Source organism: Parasteatoda tepidariorum, chromosome 2 (genome assembly GCF_982258835.1).
Source record: "Parasteatoda tepidariorum strain Cologne lab strain chromosome 2, Ptep-v5.0, whole genome shotgun sequence".
Lineage (NCBI taxonomy): Eukaryota > Metazoa > Arthropoda > Arachnida > Araneae > Theridiidae > Parasteatoda > Parasteatoda tepidariorum.
Window position 1 is genome coordinate 106824825 of NC_141756.1, and position 19930 is coordinate 106844754.

The following is a 19930-nucleotide window of genomic DNA, read 5'->3' on the forward strand; positions in this document are numbered from 1 at the left end:
TATTGTTAAAAAAAACGCTCAATAAATAACAAAATCCTATTTCAGTGAGTTCAAATTAGAGCTGGGAAAACGAATCATCTAAGTGATTCGAATCAATAGAATCAGTTCACTTTGGTGATTCGAATCAGTACCAACTTAAGTTCATATATGCTTATCACTTAGTGTTTTAAAATGCGTAGATTTCTATAAATTATTTTATCTTAAAAATGAACATAAAATCAATACCAAGGAAAGATAATACAATGCATATTTTCTTGGTATTGATTTTATGTTCATTTTTTATTTAAAAAAAAAGATGAAATGCATTTGATTTTTATAGGATTAATTTTTCACAATTTTAATCTATACGTCACCTCTAAGACAACGAAAAAATCGTTTGAACGATGAAAACATATTAAAATACTTGGTTTTACTTCATTAGCTTTTACCAAAGATGTGTGCTGAATTTAGTCATTTATTACCATATGTTAAACACTATTTAATTACTTTTTCTTTAAGTATGTATGAAAGTCCAAAACGATATTTTCACTAAATTGTACACTTTTTAGTTTTAATTGATTAAAGTTCGCTTTGGAAAAAAATTTAAACTCGCCTTATATTAATTATCGGTTGTAAAGCTGTGCAAAGTTAAGTAGCGTTTTATTGAAGAAAATTTAAATGAAAGTTAAGGCTGAATTATTGGCTAAATACAAAGCATTTCAACAGAGATAAGTTAAAATATTGGCTTTTATTTGTAGCAGTTAAAAGTTTTTTATATTACAGCAAATGGACGAAATATGGTCCACTTCCGAGAATATCTAAGTCCAATTTACTAGATTCTGGGAGACAAACTTTAGGTGTTAAAAAATGTAATTTTGTTACACTAAATTGACATTTTTATTTTATTTTGCATTTTGTTTCAACTTTTCTTACAAGGGATGATTACAAGTTGAAACTTTTCAAGAGTACTCACCTCTTAAAAAGAAATAATAAAGCAAACGAGCTAATTTTGAGAAAAACTCAGTTTTTAAGAATTCTACATATACAGGATACCTGCCACATTTTATATTTTCCAATTCATGACTTCACGAAGTTACTATTTTCTCCCGACAAAAACAGAACAATAAATTTAAAAAGCATTATAATAACATTAATTGAAATGATAGGTATAACCAAAACAGTTATACTCTGCATCTTCATATTTATAGATTTTAAATTTAAAAAAACTGAGTAAAGAAAAAGTTGAAACAATAAAATAAGTTTTAAAAAAAATACAAAAGCAAATTTTTTTTTTCTGCAGAATTATATTTTAAAGATACAGTTTTTGTTCATCGGAAAGGAGAGAAATATTTCAGATTTTTCTGTTCTCATTTCAGAGTTAGAAAAATCACAGAAATTTAAAAGATAATTCGCTCTAGAAATGATGTTTTTTCTTTCATTTTTTTAAAAAAGAAAGCCATAGTTTTTAAAGAACATGATAAAAACATTTTATATTTCAATAAAACATGAGTGAGGGATGTCGGAGGGATTGAGAACTTAAAGGTCACAGTGTCTACATCTACTTAGCAAACTTAAGTGATATTTTTATACACTGCATGATACTTGGTGCTATAAATGTATAGCAAAAATTAAAATTTAGAAAGTTTCCTATTATTAAAATTACTCCTTCCCACACTTAAGCCACCAAAATTATTATAATTATTTTTTTAATAAATCTACAGAGCACAAATGTCTGCTTGAGCAGTAATAATTTCAGATAATACAAAAATTCCAATTTGATTTTATAATTAGTGCTAAATTTTAGATTACTAAAAAAAATTTCCTTTAAAGTTACTTTTAAATTACTAAAAGAATTTTATGAAAAAAAGAATCTGATTTGAAGTAGCTTAGAAACAGCACCCACATCAATTAAACTATTTTAGCTGAAAACTGTTCATTAAAACTATTTTAGCTGAAAACTGTCCAATAAACTGTTTTAACTGAAAACTGTTCCATACAACTATTTCAGTTGAAAATTGTTCATCGATTTGAGTCAAGTTTAATATATATCAATATTGTTTATATTTTTTGAAAGAAGGGCTAACATCAGCAAAGAATTAAACTTTCAAAGTACATAAATTTCAGTAAATAAAATAACAAAATTAACCCACAAACTAGGTTGGTGTTGTTGCCTTTTTGCATTCAATATTGTTGTATAAGACGTCTAAGTGCAATAGGCATTTTTTTTTCAAACTGCCATTGAACTGTCAACTTAGTTTGATGATTTGGGGACGTAAATTGACAATTTTTTTTACTGCAGAAATCAAATGTTTAGTACAAAATAAAATATACTTAGTAGTTAAAAACTGTTATTTTGAATTATTGATATATTGAATATTTGCTTCAAGTGGCTGACACTCAGCGTGGCAGTGGTAAAGTTCGCTTCTAGTTGAGCATTATTTTCTAAAAATAATAAATCATCTATATAAGTATATTGATATATGTCATCTATATAAGTATATCTATATAATATAAATATATCTATATAAAATTCAGGTTTGACAAGGAGATGAATTTGAAATAAACTTCTCCCAATATATATTTGGGTATAACAATACAATGCATTAAATAAATAAAAAATTACGGAGTAATACCCGGGCATTTACTTAGAAAATCAACTATAAAAGAACAACAAAAAATTACTTTTGAAAAATGGAATTTTATTGAAAAATCAGTGTGGGGAAGTTGTTCTCTGTTTACCTAATCCACTATACCCCGGTCTATATGCGAAATAATGACAGAAATTTAGTAGACTGTAATAGAAAAATAGACAGTACAAATTGAAGAAAACTGATAAACTTTTAGCATAAATTTAATTTAATAATGCCAACACATTAAAAGTCATTTTGGAACATAAAAATACAGATATATTTAACTGAAATAAGTAGAATTTAATTAATTTAAATTAGATATCATTGAATTGTATATAAAAACTTATAAGTCCATAAAATGAAATATCAGAACCACCAAAACATTTCTCTGTGATAGACAATAACAAATAATTATCACAAATGTGTTAGATTTAATTGCACAGTAAAATATCAGGGATTGCAACTGCTCCGCTTTTTGCAAAAGTTTTAATTAATTGGGTAACGAATTCAATGGTAAAATTTGTAGAATAAGGATAGTTATTCCCACTCTTTATAAGTATCACCATGATATAACTGCAATAAAGTTGCTTTTCATATGATACTTTGAATTTTAGATACGACCTGGTGGAAAAATTACAGGGTGCAGGCACAAATTTTAGAACAAAAAATAAACATCTCTAAAGCACTTTTCAAGCACTGAAAAAATATTCTTAAACTCTATATTTAAAAAATATATATAAGGGGATATTTGGGGATCTGTCACGTCAACTACAATTGCCATGGTGCCAAATAGATTTTAAACTTGCAAAATTTCTTTTAAAAAAAATAGATGTTTGCCCAGGGATGGCGACGAGTTAAACCATTCAAGTTGGTCCCTTCCTGTGATGTTTTTTTTGTAAATTTCTCGCGGGTTGCTGCCCGGAAGTTGCCAAGAACTGGCGATTATTCTGCCACAGGTCACGATACAGAAATCTCCTCAAATATAATTAGGATATGAGCACTAATAAAAAACATTTCCTTCCTATTATTGAAAGTTTATATTAGATATATATATGAAAATATATATATGTGAATATATATATAATGAACGTTTAATAATAGGAAGATAAATTTTCTTATTAATGTGCATATCCTAATAATATAATCATAGTGGTTGAATGAATTGTGAAAACATTGAGTAGAAACATTGTATGAAAACAACACTTTTTGAATAATTCGTAGCTGAAACATACATGATCAAAAAAATCTCATTTTGAAAAAGGGAACATTAAGGACTTTCTTAAAAACACGCAATGGAAAAAAGCACCTTTAAGGGCTTTAAAAAAATAAGCACCTTTAAAGAAAAGCTATGCACCCTGAATAATTCAATAACTTAAATTTAATACCTAGGAAATATTTCTTTTTTACAAAGCGGAGCAAGTTGGGCATCTCTGAAATATTAAAAATGAACCAAGGTCAAAAAAAAATCAACCGGGATAACAAACAAAATGAAAAAAAAAGATACACATACATTTGTTCAGCTAAAAAAGGCAAACTTCCATCAATCAAAAATACATAACATGAAGCTACTCTGATGCATAAATAATATATATATATATATACACTGACAAAAAAAATGGAAGTATAAACATATCACTATTATCACAGATAGTCTATATACATAAAAACAGTTGTTCCTTGCGAAGGAATTTAAAAAAAAAATATCAACTTATTTCAGAATACAGCAAGGTGTGAATAAAAGAAAAAGTTTATTTAATGCAATGGCAGTCTTTGAACAGTCTCAGCTTTGAACTTTTTTGTGATCACAAAATTTTTAACTACATAAATAAAAAGTCGATCAGTCTTTAATACTACTACATAATGGCCCTTTTATACATTTTAAAACATCACTGAAAAGGGCCTATCTTGATGTAGGAATAAAAATTATTCTTTCCTAAGTGAATATACATTAACTGCCCTTGTTTTAAAAAATTAAGTTAAATCAGTGTCCGAGAAATAAAGACGGTGATAGTAAATCTCTCGAGACAAGTCCGTTTTGAACACAGGAGAAAGAACAGAACTAGATTTCCATATCTTCCACCTCCCTCAAGAGGCGTATGAGGTTATCTAGACCTAACAAATAACCAGTGTCTGGTCCATTGTGGATGGTCGTATCACCATCGTAACCTTCGTACGTGGTGTGCGCAAAATCGATCATGCGCACGTCGACATCCGGCCCGTGGGACTCTTTGCACTTCTTGTTTTCGGCAGACTGCCTGCGCCACGACAGAGAGGCGCTGGCAGAAGTAGAATCGTTGCTGCTCTCGAGCGAAGATTCGTCGTCCATCATGTCCTCGAAGCAGGAGCTTTCACTCTCGCAGGGAATGAAGAAGGGGTGCTTATTTTTTTTAACACAGCCTTCGTATAGTATCAAAAGAGAACTGGAATAGAAGCGGAAAGTTTGTTGCTTTTCGACGGCCTCTCTTAATTCTATCAGGTACTCCAATACCCTATCAATCACAGAGGAATTTAAATACAGACCGTTGTGGAAAAATTGGTGCAGAGCTTTACGGACACCACTTTCGTCTAATGTTCGACCGTAGTATTTGTCTTTCCACAGATATCCTTCGTATTTAGCTTGATAGACCTGTTTCATAAAATAATGGAATAATTAGACATATCTGAATGTAAAATATATTAAATATTTAAAAAGATTTAATTGCAAATTATACAAATTAGTTTTTGAAAATAAAACTATTTTTTTAATTGGATAAATATTACAAAAGTATGTTTTGGAAATTTCAAAATCCTCCTTGCTAGAAGAAGAAAAAAAAGCAAATCACAACCTTTTCCTATGCTTAAATACAAAGGTTGTAACAACCACCTCCCCAGGTTTTTTGTCTAAACTTTGAATTCTACTGTAGTAATATAATATTTAAAATTTAATTCAAATAATAAATGTAATTTTTATCTTATTAATTCTTTAGGAGTATGTTTTGCTTTCTTACTGTGCTCAAAATTATTCGAAGAAAAAAAAAACCTTTTTTAAAAATTTTTTTCTTAAATTCCAACTTTTATTCTAAATTTTAAAATTTTCTCAATGTAGTTTTTTGTGACATTATTTTTTATAATTTCATTTAAGAAAATTTTGAAAATAAAAGGATCTTAAATATCTTACATAAAAGCATTGCTCACCCTTCCCTTGTCACCAAAAATTAGTCAGCAAAAACGACCTACCCCGTTAGGAGTTTACCTGATATTTGAACGGTCCCTAAATCACATTAAAAAAAAAAAATTCTTCTTTTTCTCATAACCAGAGTCCAACAGTAATTTTTAACAAAATTATAATTTTTAAATTTATGCAATATAAATATATAACTCTTTCTTACTCAAACACTGAAATTAAATAAAAAAATAATATAAATTATTTATTTACTCTTTTTACACTGAAAAGCACTTTTTTGATAGTATTATAAATTCTAATTCCCAAAATTAAATATATACATAAAAACACTGTCTGTAAAAAGAAGTCAAAATTTGGTTTGAAACCAAATTTAAAAATCTCATAACTCTGCAAACTTATTCAAAGGAATTTTATTTAGAAAAGAAGTACATTTAAAAGTTAAAAAACAAAGTTTTTAAAAAAATTTCAAGAGTTTTTCCCTGTTCTGAAAAAGAAAGGTCAAAACTGAAAAATATGTTTAAATCGGATACTTAAAGAAATGTTTTGCATCTTAAAACATGTTCACAAACTCATTGTTGGGTGCTTGTTAGACTACATGTTTATTACTACATGTTAGACTACTGTTAGACTACATGTTTATTACAAATTATGAGGATTTTTCTTTAAAGTACTGAAACAGTTAAAGGGTATGGTTATTGTTGTTAAGATAGAAAATAACTTTGACTCTTTAATGTAACCACTATAATTGTGAAGTTTTTAAAAAAAAAATTTTATTATTAAAATCACTTTTAGGTTTAATTATATTTAATTAACAAGCAATTAAATCTAAAACTGTTTTACTGTGATTTAACAGAGAGACTTTTTATTTTAAGTGAGTAACAACTAAAATACAGCACAAAATATTTGTAACTTGTCTATTCCAAGACATTACAAACTGGAAAAAAACAGACATAAGATGTGAAAAAAAAGAGGAAAAAAGACATGCATGTTAAAAACAATTGTATTTAACTATTTCAGTGCAGTAAATTTATTAAATAACAATAATCTTGTTTGAATGCTTTAAAAAGTATCAAATTTCATAGAATGATTTATCATTATCATATAACTTTATTACACAATAATTTACAGTTAGTTTTTAATTTAAAAAATGGATAAATCATATTAATAGACCAGAAAATAAAACTGTTAGTCAATATCCATTTTTCACTAAGGATTATTCATGTCATTTTATAAATTATTTTTTAAAGTTTTAAAAAATAGGAGACATTTTCCCATAAATAAGAACAGAAAGTTGACGTACCTGCATTCCACATAAACGAACACCAAGCCTAGCAGAAGTGCTAGCTGCACATTTAGCTATCTGGCTGCTAGCTTTATCGGGTGAAGCATCATCTCCGTGCATTCTGGTGCCCATTTTCAAATCAAGAATGCAAGGGTGGTGAAAATTCGATGCTATGTTCTCTAGCAACAAAAAATCTATCATTATGAATTAAGGGCAATTCACTTAAAATAGATTTTTATAAATCTATATAATAAATATTAAAAATATTTATTATAATAATGTTTTGATTTAAAAACATTTTATAAAATTTTACATTTAAAAAAAAAGTAAATTTTTAATTATATAAAAACTTCTTTAAATTAATTGTAGTTTACTATAATACAAGAATCCGATGAAGTGACTGCACATAGCAAAACACATGACATGTTACTCATAAAAGGATATATGAAAATGCCTTTAGAAGAAAGTATTGTACTGTTCATGTGTATTATTATTTTTACCTATTACAATACATCTTCGTTTGATTTTTATAGGTTTAATTTATCATTAATACTAATACTTTGCTAAGAAAGGTTGGCAAAAATCATTATTTTTTAAAAATTTAAAAAAAAAATGATTTGAATATGGTATTTTCTTATTCAAACCAGAGTTTACCAACCAAAGCATCTGATAAAATAAATATATTAACAATACTTAACTTTGTTAAAAAACAATATTAGCAAAAAACATTATTATTTCTGAATAATATGGTGAAAATTATCATTGAAAATTAAAAACTAGTCACAGAATAAATAAACTCCATATTTTTTTAAGCTCGAATCTCTAATAAATGCTAAAGATTGAGAGACAATTTGTCAAACAGATACACAAACTGATTTAGATCAAAAAACATTACTGCAAAAAAAATTATTTATTTTTTAAAAAGTTTTCTATGTAGAAGAAGTTCTTCGTTATTACTTTACACTAGTTACATATTTAAAAAGTTTTAAAGCACTTTTTTTTAAATAAATATAAAACTTAATGGGTATGATTGAGATATGTTAATCACCAGTAAATTATTTTACAAACAGCTAATGGAAAACTATAATTTTAAAGTTTGATGTCAATCTAAGTCACCTTTTCTTAAAAAATCCTTTGAATTACAATAATTGACATTCATCTTTTTATTTCTTATCAAAAAAGTTAAGTTTCATTTTTAAAGAAATCAGTCTCTTCACGGTTGATTTAAATCAATGATTTTTTCTAAAAAATTATCAAGTGATTTAAATCACAACTTTAATTATGATTTAAATCATTATACCAAACCCTGCTGTTAAAATAAAACTGTAATAGTATAGAATAAATATCACAAGGTAAAATGTCAAAGTATAAGACATTAAAAGTAAAAATTTTTAGCCAAAAGTGTTATGCAGTTATGAAGCTAAAGATACGTATAATGGTATGTAATAAATTAGGCATGCATTTTTTTAAATATTTCTTTCCTTCATGAAATAGACAAGATTACATAGTCATTACTCCATAAAAAAAATTAAACAATATACATAAATAGGACTGAAAAAGAGATTGCTTAGCTTAATGAATAATTACTAACGATGCACCTAATAAACATGGATACTTTGTGCACAAAACTGCAATGCTAATGCATTCCATAATATTAAACTATTGGTATTTTGTGAAGCAAAATTATTAACAGGTGTCTCAAAGATTCATTTAATTTGTCATAATAGAAAATTTATTGGTTATAACCCATTTTAAAAAATACATTCAAAAAGATATTTCAATAAGAGTTTCAAAACAAATATTTTTGGGTGAGAACAGGGTGAGGAACCAAATTTTTCAACCAAAAATAAGCACTTTTAAGTACTTTGTAAGCACTCAGAAAATATTTTTAATCACTTTCCAAAAAGAAACAAAATCATAATTAGGATCTGTGCAATAATAAAAGTTATTTTTTCCATTGTTTAAAGTTCTTAATTTATAAACATAAAATCAATAAAATTCAAAAACATTTTCAAAAACTTTACATTATCATAATAAAATAACTAGTTTTTGATAAATAGTGTTTTTTTTTTTGTAATTTAGAACAACAATTGACATATCAAAGGAAAAAGATCTAAAGCACTTTTCTTTTGAGTAAGATTTCTAACACATTTTTTACAAACCCCGAATTAAAAAAAAACCACGTTTAAAGGCTTTTAAAAAACGTAAATAAAAAATAAGCACCTTTGAGCACTTTTCAAAAACGCTTATGCACCCTGGAGAGAGTTAGTGACATAAGCAAAAAAGTAATTTATTTATATAATTTTTTTTTAATTGAATGTGTTTAGATTTTGTAGAAATAATTGGTTTTGTGATGAGAGACAAAGATGATCGCAAAAGCATTCATGAGACAATTAACAGAGGGTTTTTGTTCCCCTAATTGTTTAATATAGGAAATGGGTCAAATTTAATTTCACTTGAAACTACATGAAATACATGTGAATTTCCCATCAAAGAAAGAAAACACTTCTTTTTTTTTCAAAATAGTGACTCAAGATTAAGTTCTTTTACCAAACTAAAGAATTTCACATTAATGAATAACCAATATTTAAACATTAAGAAAATAATACCTATCTACAATAACTCTTCAAACACTAAACATGTTTGATTGAATTGTCATTAAAAATATCAATAAGTACTAAATATTATCATCATTATATATAACATAGCCAATATGAACTACATCAAAATTACGTAAAGCATAATGGTGATGTTACTCATTTCACCAGTTACCTCAATATATATTGGTGGTGAAACATATTCTGGTAATAAATACATTGATAATGTACATTTTATCAGCATTATGTAATTATCAGATAAATTTTTTAAAAGAATAAAAAATATTGACACAAAAAGGTCACTAGAAAATACAGATAAAAAAGGGGAGGGAAGCATTAAATCTTAGAGTTATGACTTGGTTATTTTTCCAAAATTTTCCCTCAGAGAGACTAAACAACTCGATAGAAAAAAAGGACACCTATATCTTGTTATCAATAACTATTTTTAAGTTTAATGAAATGTTGCTATGTATGAATTGTATTAAATAATTAATATTTTTATCTATAGTATTCTTCTGAGTAAAGTTATGGATAACAAATAAAATAATTTATCTCTTCCAATTTAACACGATTAACTTAAAAATATATTACTAAAATTAACAGATCAAATAAAAAGACAAAAAATGAAAATGCAAGATGGAAGATTGGAGGAACTACAGAATCTGTAAGGCAAAAGAATGTCATTTGAAGTTTACTATAAATCTCTTTCTATAAATTTCAACTTAATACTTTTTTAAAAATCTTTTTCAGTGTGCATACTGTTCAGTTATATAAAATAATAAAACTGGCATTTTTTAAAAAAAATTGATATATGTGTTTTTTCCCCTAAATTCCAAATAAATTTAAAATAAAATTGAAATTATTATAAACTTAAAGAAACAGTAAATCAATGTTCAATAAAAAGAAAGGATACATCTAGAATTAGAGCCATTAAGATGACGTTCTTTGACCAATTTTTTATCACTGCAGGAATTTATTTTCACTCTGAAAAATATTAAACAAAATAATTAGAACTAGTAATTATTAGACTACAACTATTATTTACAACAATAATTGAACTACAACTAATAATTAGAACAATTAATAAGTAAGAGTTAATAATTTAACTCTTAAACACTAACCATGGGTATTAATTTAGGTAATAATTTCTAAGAAATAAAAACAAAACTAATTTTATAATGCTCACTTAAAAAGAAATCAGTTGGTTTAAAAATAATTTTGTACAATTTTATCAAACAAGCAACGGTTTTTCATAGCCTGAATACTTTCAGATACTTTACTCAATATGATTATGAGTTACAGTTAGATACCTTAAAGGGTGAAAAATAATAAATAATCAATAAATCAGTAATATATATAATCATAATATAATTATAACAGACAATTATTCCATATAATTATGTTTTCCATATAATATGCATAATTATGTTGCACAGAAATAATTATATATATTATAATCAGGGTTGGCAAGTTTTTGACACATGACCAGTTTTTACCGTCATGTCAAAAACCCATAGTTTTGGTAAAATAATTTTGAGTATTTAATAAAATAATTTATAAGTATTTGGTAAAATAATTTTGAATCTTCTCAAATTTTGGACTCATTCATACTGAACTGAGAAATCGACTGGGCAATGAAAAATGCGCAAAATTAGTCACTTGCTATCATATGCTTTGGCACAGTGACCCCGACTACTGAACATGTAATTTTGTTTGTAATTAAGTTTTGTTTAATGTGCTTTTGTAACTAAATAAAAGTTTTTAACTTTACAAAATAGCAGTAATTCTTGACTTACAGTTTGTTAGTAGTTACAAGTTTTGTTTAGCTTATTTCTATATTTAAGAAATGCCGAATTTTAAATTCCTTTTAGTTCTTGAATTTATTAATAGTTCCAAGCTTTTTTGTTTGCTTGCTTATTTCTAACAATTAAGAAGTGCAAAATTTTGAATCCTTTGCAAATCAAGCTATTATGATAAAAGTAAGTATCACTATTTTCAATAAGTATATTACAATATTTCTATATGAATGTATATCCTTCTATAAGAATACATGTATATAGTTGCAAAATCAATAGCAATCATTTACAACATTCATTTATAAAGGCAATTATGTGAAAATGATATATAATCTGCTATATGCCATAAATTAAAGAAAACAGTAGGTTTTTGACAGTTTTTACCAGTAAAAACACGGTTTTTACCACTGTCATGGCAAAAACCCAACCCTGATTATAATTATTCCTGCGCAACAATAAATCAGTAATATATATATAATCATAATATAATTATAATACAGATAATTATTCCATATAATTATGTTTTCCATATAATATGCATAATTATGTTGTACAGAAATAATTACATATATTATAATTATTCCTGTGCAAGGCTCAGTTATTAATAAAATTCAGATATTTCAATAAATGTTATTAATTATAAAGATACACAAAAGACACACAAGTAGCGAGTCATATATGCAAAAAAAATTGCAGTGAAATAGATAAAACTCTTAAAAGCTGTCATTATGACTTTTCCAAATTGTCATTCAGGTGAAATTATCCTGTATAATTAATGGTCATTTTTAAAATTGCAAAACAAAATTTTTTTCGAAGCTTGTGTGAAAATTACCTCATTTCAGAACTTCTGCAACTTAGTGTTCTTTCGTCTCTTCTGCGACTTTTTACAGGGTGATACACCGTTGTTTTATCATCCATTTCATGCACTTGAATAACACCTAAAAACAAAGTAATAAAAATTAAGTTAACTAGGCATTGCAGCAAATACTATTTCAGGATTGATATAAAGTGTCAATGGCTATTTATAGAGCTGAGGTGAATCAACTTCTCGCACAGATAGCAACACAGAATTGTAAAATATTACAATCAAATTATAATATTTAACAATTCTATTTTACATTTCTTCTCAATTATAATCTAATCTATCAACATATTATTGAAAAATCAAACCTGGCAACACCCATACTAGAATAATCAAAACAAGCCTTCCAGCTTGCCTGCCAGTGTCGAAATGATGTAAATTTTTTCTACCGCTTTATGTTATATCATTGCCTTTTTTTTCAAGTCTGTCTTACAACTTGATATAGCAACATGCAACTTATCCTTTTTTTATTTTTGATATTATTAAATATGTTGATTGCTAATTATCACAATTTAATTAATAATTTCCATTGGATTTGGATTAACTTAATCACCACACATTTCTAACTCCTTAAATCAACAATGTTTCAATGATGAACATTCTCTTCATTTCTTCCCTTCTAAAAATGTTTATTTCAACAGCTTTGAACACCACCCTTCATAGAATTGTCATTTTTGATAAGATCTCTTTCTTATTACAACTGTTGAAGACAATATTAATAGCTTTGATTTGAAAATTACTTTAAAAGCAAAAATATTTCTAAAAAATTACTCGCAGAAATATTTACTTAATACCTATTGAAAGAAACATGTCAAAATTCCACAAAATTTCCCCCACATTATTTACAAGAACTATGTATTTAGTACTCCAAACATAAATTAGTACTATTGCAGGGTAAATTTACTACCGTATAGCAGTACATTCACACATTCAACTTTAGGAAAAATGGTAGTTTCACAATTAAAAAAGCAGATTTTCATGCAAACCCCGTTCTCATTGCAATATACGGAAATTTTAAAAGAGTAGCTTTTCTGAAAGCTGCCTGAAGCTCTCTCTCTATAAACTTAACAGGAAGTCTAAATTCAAACATTATCTTAAATACTATTGTAAATTTATTCTAACAGACCTTTATTTTTTTTATGAACCATTTTTTTCTCTGTAAAATTTGTTTCTGTATGACCCAGTTGAAAATGTTCTTATAATTAAAATAACTTTTAGTACTTGTACTGCTAAATGCATGTTTTTATCAAATTCAAGTTGAAATTTAACTATGGACAATGATTTTTACGGATTTTGAAATTTGGATAAAAGTTTTAGCCCAAAATTTCACAATAGCAAAATTGTTTTTGAATATGTGGGGAAAAATATATAGAAATTCACCAGTCAAAAATTATTTTTATTTGTAGTGAAAATTTTTGAAAATATTTTCTTACTTTACCATCTTCTTGTGTTAATTTTTTAGAATAATTTTTACAAAATTGATAAGTTTTCACAAAATAAAAACCTCTTTAAAAACCAAGACCAATTCAAAAATTAAAACTTGGCATTTATGAATTAGAGGTAGGTACTTTATTTACGTCACACTAGAGCTACACAATGGACTATTGGCGACGGTCTGGGAAACATCATTGAGGTGTTTAGAGGATTTTATAGTTGCATTAGTGTCAGCAACAACTTGAAAAATCAGTCACCAATGCATTATCTCAACTAAATAAATATATAAAAAATCACCTTTATATTTTGGAATGAAGCTCCTCATTGTACGAGGGACATTCAAATAAAAATGTAACTCTCTTAGAATAAGAGGTTTGCAGAGAGTACTCCTGTCGAGCATGAGGAGTTGTGTGTGCCCTCCAACTTGCTGCGTATAAGGGTGGAGGACAGTAGTCGCTTTCGCCTTCTCCAGCGATGATGCTGCCATTTCGCCATGACTTTCCATGTTATTGGTCGCTGCATCCGTGTACACCATGACCTTTGGCGCGGAACATGTAGAAGGTGGGTACGATGATTCTGTTTGTCCTGCACTTGCCCTGAAGGCAGCAGGACAGCAGGCTTTTCGTCGTGCACTTTTGTGGCCAAGTTTAGCACAGCAACAGACCTGCAAATAGCCTACAGTTAGTTTTAACACACATATTTATAAGAATACAGGGAATTTTACAAACAAATAACAACAAAAACTACATTATCTATCATAATAGAAACTGCCAAGAACCAAATTGCCACTGCCTTGCTTTTGTAAGTGAATAAACTTAAAAATATAGGTGTCCTAACAAAAGGTGGGAACAAAAGGACATAGCTTAAAATGGCTAGTGAAGAGCACCTGATTTATCATCATAGGGCAGGGGTGGCGAACCTTTAAGCACCAACGTGCCATTTTTTCTTAAAAAAAAAACGCTTAATGAGATCATGGACGTGCCGTCAAATAATTTTGACTTCGTGATTTTTGGGAAAATAATGATACAAAATAGTATCAACTCAAAACTATTTATTTACTATGAAAAAAAAAAAAAAAAACATTTTGCAATGTCTCAGTTATACGCGTAGTTCAACTTAAAGTAACATCAGTGTGACTTCTGTTGTTGCAGATAAGATGACAAATAACTTATATTAGGTTGTAAGACATTAGTTTAAGCAGGACTGTTAATTTTTTTTTTGCTAGTCATTTATTGTTAGCTTGTTTTTTATGGTTATTAATTGTTTTTTGACATTAATTGTTACATTTTTTGTCAATAATTGCCCATTTTTTTGTTCTTTGTGAAATTTAATCTAATTGTTAATATGCTTCATAGTGAACTTTGTGATCGGTGGCGTGCCCAAAATATTGTAATGAAATGGCACGCGTGCCATTGGTTCGCCATCCCTGTCACAGGGTATGGATCTAGTACCCACACATTTCTGGTGGCCCCCTAAATGCTGAACATTTTTGTTGTGTGTGCCTGCGTTTTTCCCCCTTTAGAATTCCCAATTAGAATCAGAAATTGTTTGGTTAGTATAAACCAAGGCAGTTTAAGCTATAGTTTATACAAAACGGTAATTTTTTAAAAAAAAATTTCTGTAATATTTTTATTTTTTACATTATTGATAAAGTGCATCTGCATCACTTTAAAGAAACATAAATATGTCATTTCAATATATTACATATCATTGCATTTCTGAAAAAAGAGCTATGTAAAATAAATTATAAGTTGAATCATTATGTCTCAAAGAATGTTTCACCTATGCTAATAAGACCATCGGCAACTAATTTTAAAACTAGTTAAATAAAGTAGATACTGAAAGAGCTTAGAATTACGCAGCACAATAGGTTAGAAACATAAATGCTGGTTGTCTAATGTGCTTTGAAAGATGTTTTAATGATTGCTCAATATGATTTAATTCACACCTTTTTGTATTGTTTGCCTAGTTATACCTTTACTTTTTAACTCAATTACTTTGTCTTAAAAATCATTTAAATTTTAAACAGTACAAAACAAATCTCAATTTCTTTTTTTTTTTTTTTTTAATGATCCATATTTTTAAAAATGCTGAAGTTTTTAGGGTACGCAAAATGTACCCTGACTGTCAAAATTATAGTACTATCTGTCAAAATTATAGCAATATTAAAAACACAAATTTTTTATGTATGTGAAATATTTGTAGTTCGATTTTAAACAGTATAACATGTTTAAAAGAAACGCAAAATAAGTTTGTGAGTTATATGAATTAAAAAGAACTGTCATCAGAACATATACAGGAAATAGAATAACAAAAGAACAATAGAAATAATAACAGAATAACAGCATTTTTAAAAATGATCCATATTTTTAAAAATGCTGAAGTTTTTAGGGTACACAAAATGTTAAATCTGTCAAAATTATAGCAATATTAAAAACACAAATTTTTTATGTATGTGAAATATTTGTAGTTCGATTTTAAACAGTATAACATGTTTAAAAGAAATGCAAAATAAGTTTGGGAGTTATATGAATTAAAAAGAACTGTCATCAGAACATATACAGGAAATAGAAAAACAAAAGAATAACAGCATCTTGAATAACAAAAAATTCTCCCAAATTGAATGTGCATAAACAAAGTACAAAAATGAAAAAAGGTTGTAACTTCTGCATTTTAATGCTTATTTAAACTTTTATTTATTTTAATTTTTTTTTTGCAGAACAAAAACTTGGTTATTTAATACTAGAACACAAAAATAAATAGATTTTTAACTTTAATTAGTTTAAACATACAATTTTAACTGGTTTATGCAAACAGAATGAATGTTATGAATATTTTAATAATTTTTACAAGCTACGGAATTTTAAATATTCAACTCTATATAAAATATAAAAAACAATGTAGTTACCTTTACGCAATTTATTCCCTGCAGGTAACATCACTGATAGCATATTTTGTTTATATTTAAAAATGAAATAAAATTAACTATTCCCCACTTATAATAAAGACTAACAACATCACATAACTATTGCGTTCAGAAGACGAAAGCGAACTAACTGAACAGGAACTATCAATGTGAAACAAGACTATTTCAGCGCTGTTGCCATTCCATATTTATAAATTTTTAAGACAGGTCAGTTCTCCGAGACGTAACGTAAAACTGAAAAGTTCAATCGGTTTCTCTTTCGTGTAGTATTCAAGTGTTTTGAAAACAAACTTTTTATTTTGATGCATAATATTTTTAAACGTTGTTGCCACAATATTCTTTTATCATATTTTCATCAAAATAAAAATTCCTGTAAAATACGTATTTAAAAATTGAGAATTTTATAGGTGCATTTAAAGTAAAACAATCGAGCCACATTCGATGGGAATGTTTCATAAGTTGGAAAAAATCTTAAATTGTATTTTATTATTCTTTCGATTTCAATTTTTTTTTTTTATTGTAGTTAATTTTCTGAAGAAAAAAAATATTTAAATATTGATTTACGTGAAAATTATGAATTGAAACAATCGAAAAATTAACCGTTGAATGATTTACAACCGTTTATGATTACTTCTTACTTCTCAAAAGTTGAAAACATTCGGAGCGGGATCCAAGAGCCCCGATTCATGGGACAGACCCATTGTGTGCATGATTGTTATATCTTAAAAAAAAGACGGAAAAAATTTTAGTAGGGGCAAAAAACCCTATTTGAAGTATGCACTAATTAAAATTAGCTGATTTTTTTAATATTTTTAGTTCATTGATATTTTTACTTTCTTCATGTTCTATTTGTCATTATTTCCCAACAAAAGCTTCATTATTTTATGCAGTAGTAAATTTATAAATATTACTTGAGAGCAGGATGATCGAATTTTGGGGGGGGGGGGAAATGATGTACATTTTAGTTAAATTTCTGAAATATAGTAATTATAATTTGTACGTAGTGCCATGACTCTTACAAAAACCTTATGATTCACCTCTGATTATTAGAAAAAACTCATACAAAAAATTTATATAAAAAATTTATATAAAAAATTCATATAAAAGAGATATAAGGGAAAACAATTGTTCTGCTGTGCAAATGAAAAATCAACGTTTAAGTGTGAAAAAATTGCACTTAATGTTGTTTTCCCAATTGCACGGCAATATTATCACAATTTAAAATTATGTGAGATTACAATAAAAAAAATCCTTACAAATGCATGAATGCAAAGAAATTAATTAATTTAACCAATTCAGAGTCAACTATCATTTTTCCTCTGGAGAGGGGTAAACTATATATATTCCGGGAAAAAAACTTTCTTAAATACAAAGTATAAAACGAAACTAAATAATATTTTAATAAACATTTAATTAATAGTATCGCTAGATCAACCTTTTAAATTGACCGTGGGTGTAGTGAAGAGATACACGTCATAATTCTCCACAATTTTTTATTTATTTATTTAATTTTTTTTTTTAAATATGAGTAACACTCAACATTTTTTAATAAAATAATTAAAATAGGAACAAGTTGATAAAAAATGATTTTAAGAAAAGGTGTGATTTAACACATGCGTTACAAATGGTGAACCTGAATTTTCTAATTTCCGGAAACAGAAACCTCAATATAAAGATCGATCAAAGTGAACAAGAAAAAGAAAGAAAGAAAGAAAAAAGAAAAAAAAACTGATATTTACAGTTATTTCCATGCAACAATGAATTACTTCAAAACTAAATCTGATGTAATTTACATACTAAAGAATAAATGTATACAAAAAAAAAAAAAAAAAAAAAAAAAAAAAAAAAAAAAGAAAACGTAATGCATCATAATCTGAAAAGAAAACCATCAACATAAAAATAAATAAAAAAAATAAGAAATGAATTTATTATTTATTAAAATAACTGGTCATTCAAAAGAACTGACCACTTTGATCAGCCAACGTACAACTTTAGTCAGCCTGAGGGTGCTCGGTATAGGTCCACGTTAAACTGTTCTACCGTAAAATGCTCGACTTCGCGTGCAGGTAGTCGGGCTACCAAAGCGAAAGAGCCATCGCCTCTGCAGTGGATCAAAATTGCGATGGTATGTTTCCCAGACAGTCGCCAATAGCCCATTGTACAGTTCTAGTGCGACGTAAATAAAATACCTACTTTGCATTGTCCATAAAAACTAACTAAATATTTATTTTGTGGCCGTGCAAATATTGCGAAAGTCCTCTAAAAAAGATTGTTGCGGCTTTCTGTCCAGCATTGTGTCCTTAGTGTCCAGCACAATAATGTCGCAAAAAAGATATAAATTGGTTGTAAAGCATTTTTTAATTAACATATATCTTGGCTAAGCAAAATATTATTAACATATTTGTCCCAAGAAATACAATATTTTCCTCGTCCCCGTTATTGTTGAAAATATTCTAGATAGTCCAAATTTTTTTTTTTTTTTTTTAAGCATAATAATTCTCTAAATAACTTCTTTCGTTATTACCTTTTTCTTGTGTTTCCATTACTTTTAATTTAAGTTTCTGTGGCGATATCTTTCGAATTCAAAAAAAAAAAAAGTTTCAAAATTTAGCTATTGCACAAGAAAATCAAAGACTATTACAACAGGCACTACTTATTAGATTGGCCCCCGTTCAGACATTTTCATAAAATGTTCTCAAAAAGTGATAAAATAAAAATTTATAAAATAAACTAAAGATAACTGACTACTGATTACCTTTCCCGCTCAGAAGTTGCATAATAGAGTTTCCTTTTAAATGTCTAACCGCAAAAGAAACTGGCTAATGACGTCACAAACCAATTCACGGAATTCTAACACAAAGCAATAACATACACTAATAAAACCAAAAATTGCACTTCAAGTGCCGTTTGTTCACAACACGAAAGAATAAAGTTCTTTTTTTCCCCTAGTAGTGAAAGTCCTTGTAAACTATAATTACAAAGAAGAAATTCAAAGTCTGTTCTAAGAAACAATACAGCGTGAATATTAAATAGTTATGAGTCATATAACGTCAATATCTTTCTTCGCTGTCAAGCAATTAAGATTTAGGTTCCGAAAACTATTTCACTGATGCTCGGAAATAATGAAAACGATTTTCTCCTTTTAGCAGACTCAATATAATATTCGTTGTTTAAAGTAGTTAACCATTCCTTTTGATCAAATGTTACATTTCCTAAAAGGAATTTTTTTCGTAGCATTAATTACCCACAAAACTGTTAAGT

The 19930-nt window shown here is 27.3% G+C and overlaps 1 protein-coding gene across 6 annotated transcripts in view; it reads right to left on the reverse strand.

The window, feature by feature from the left end:
- Window positions 1–2814: 2814 nt before the first annotated feature.
- LOC107446777 (inositol hexakisphosphate kinase 1) overlaps window positions 2815–19930 on the reverse strand; it is a 55830-nt gene continuing 38714 nt past the window's right edge. For 4 of the 6 annotated variants that reach the window (XM_043053158.3, XM_043053154.3, XM_043053151.3 and 1 more), the window contains exons 2-6: window positions 14041–14407; window positions 12280–12385; window positions 10565–10635; window positions 7073–7248; window positions 4005–5235 (exon numbers count right to left, since the gene is read on the reverse strand). In XM_043053158.3, coding sequence (XP_042909092.2) covers window positions 4669–5235; window positions 7073–7248; window positions 10565–10635; window positions 12280–12385; window positions 14041–14278 — 1158 coding nt within the window. In that variant the 5' untranslated portion in view covers window positions 14279–14407 and the 3' untranslated portion in view covers window positions 4005–4668. Of the gene's footprint in view, window positions 5236–7072; window positions 7249–10564; window positions 10636–12279; window positions 12386–14040; window positions 14408–16651; window positions 16832–19930 lie in introns of those variants that run through there. The other 2 variants (XM_043053157.3, XM_043053155.3) reach the window with 2 other exon arrangements.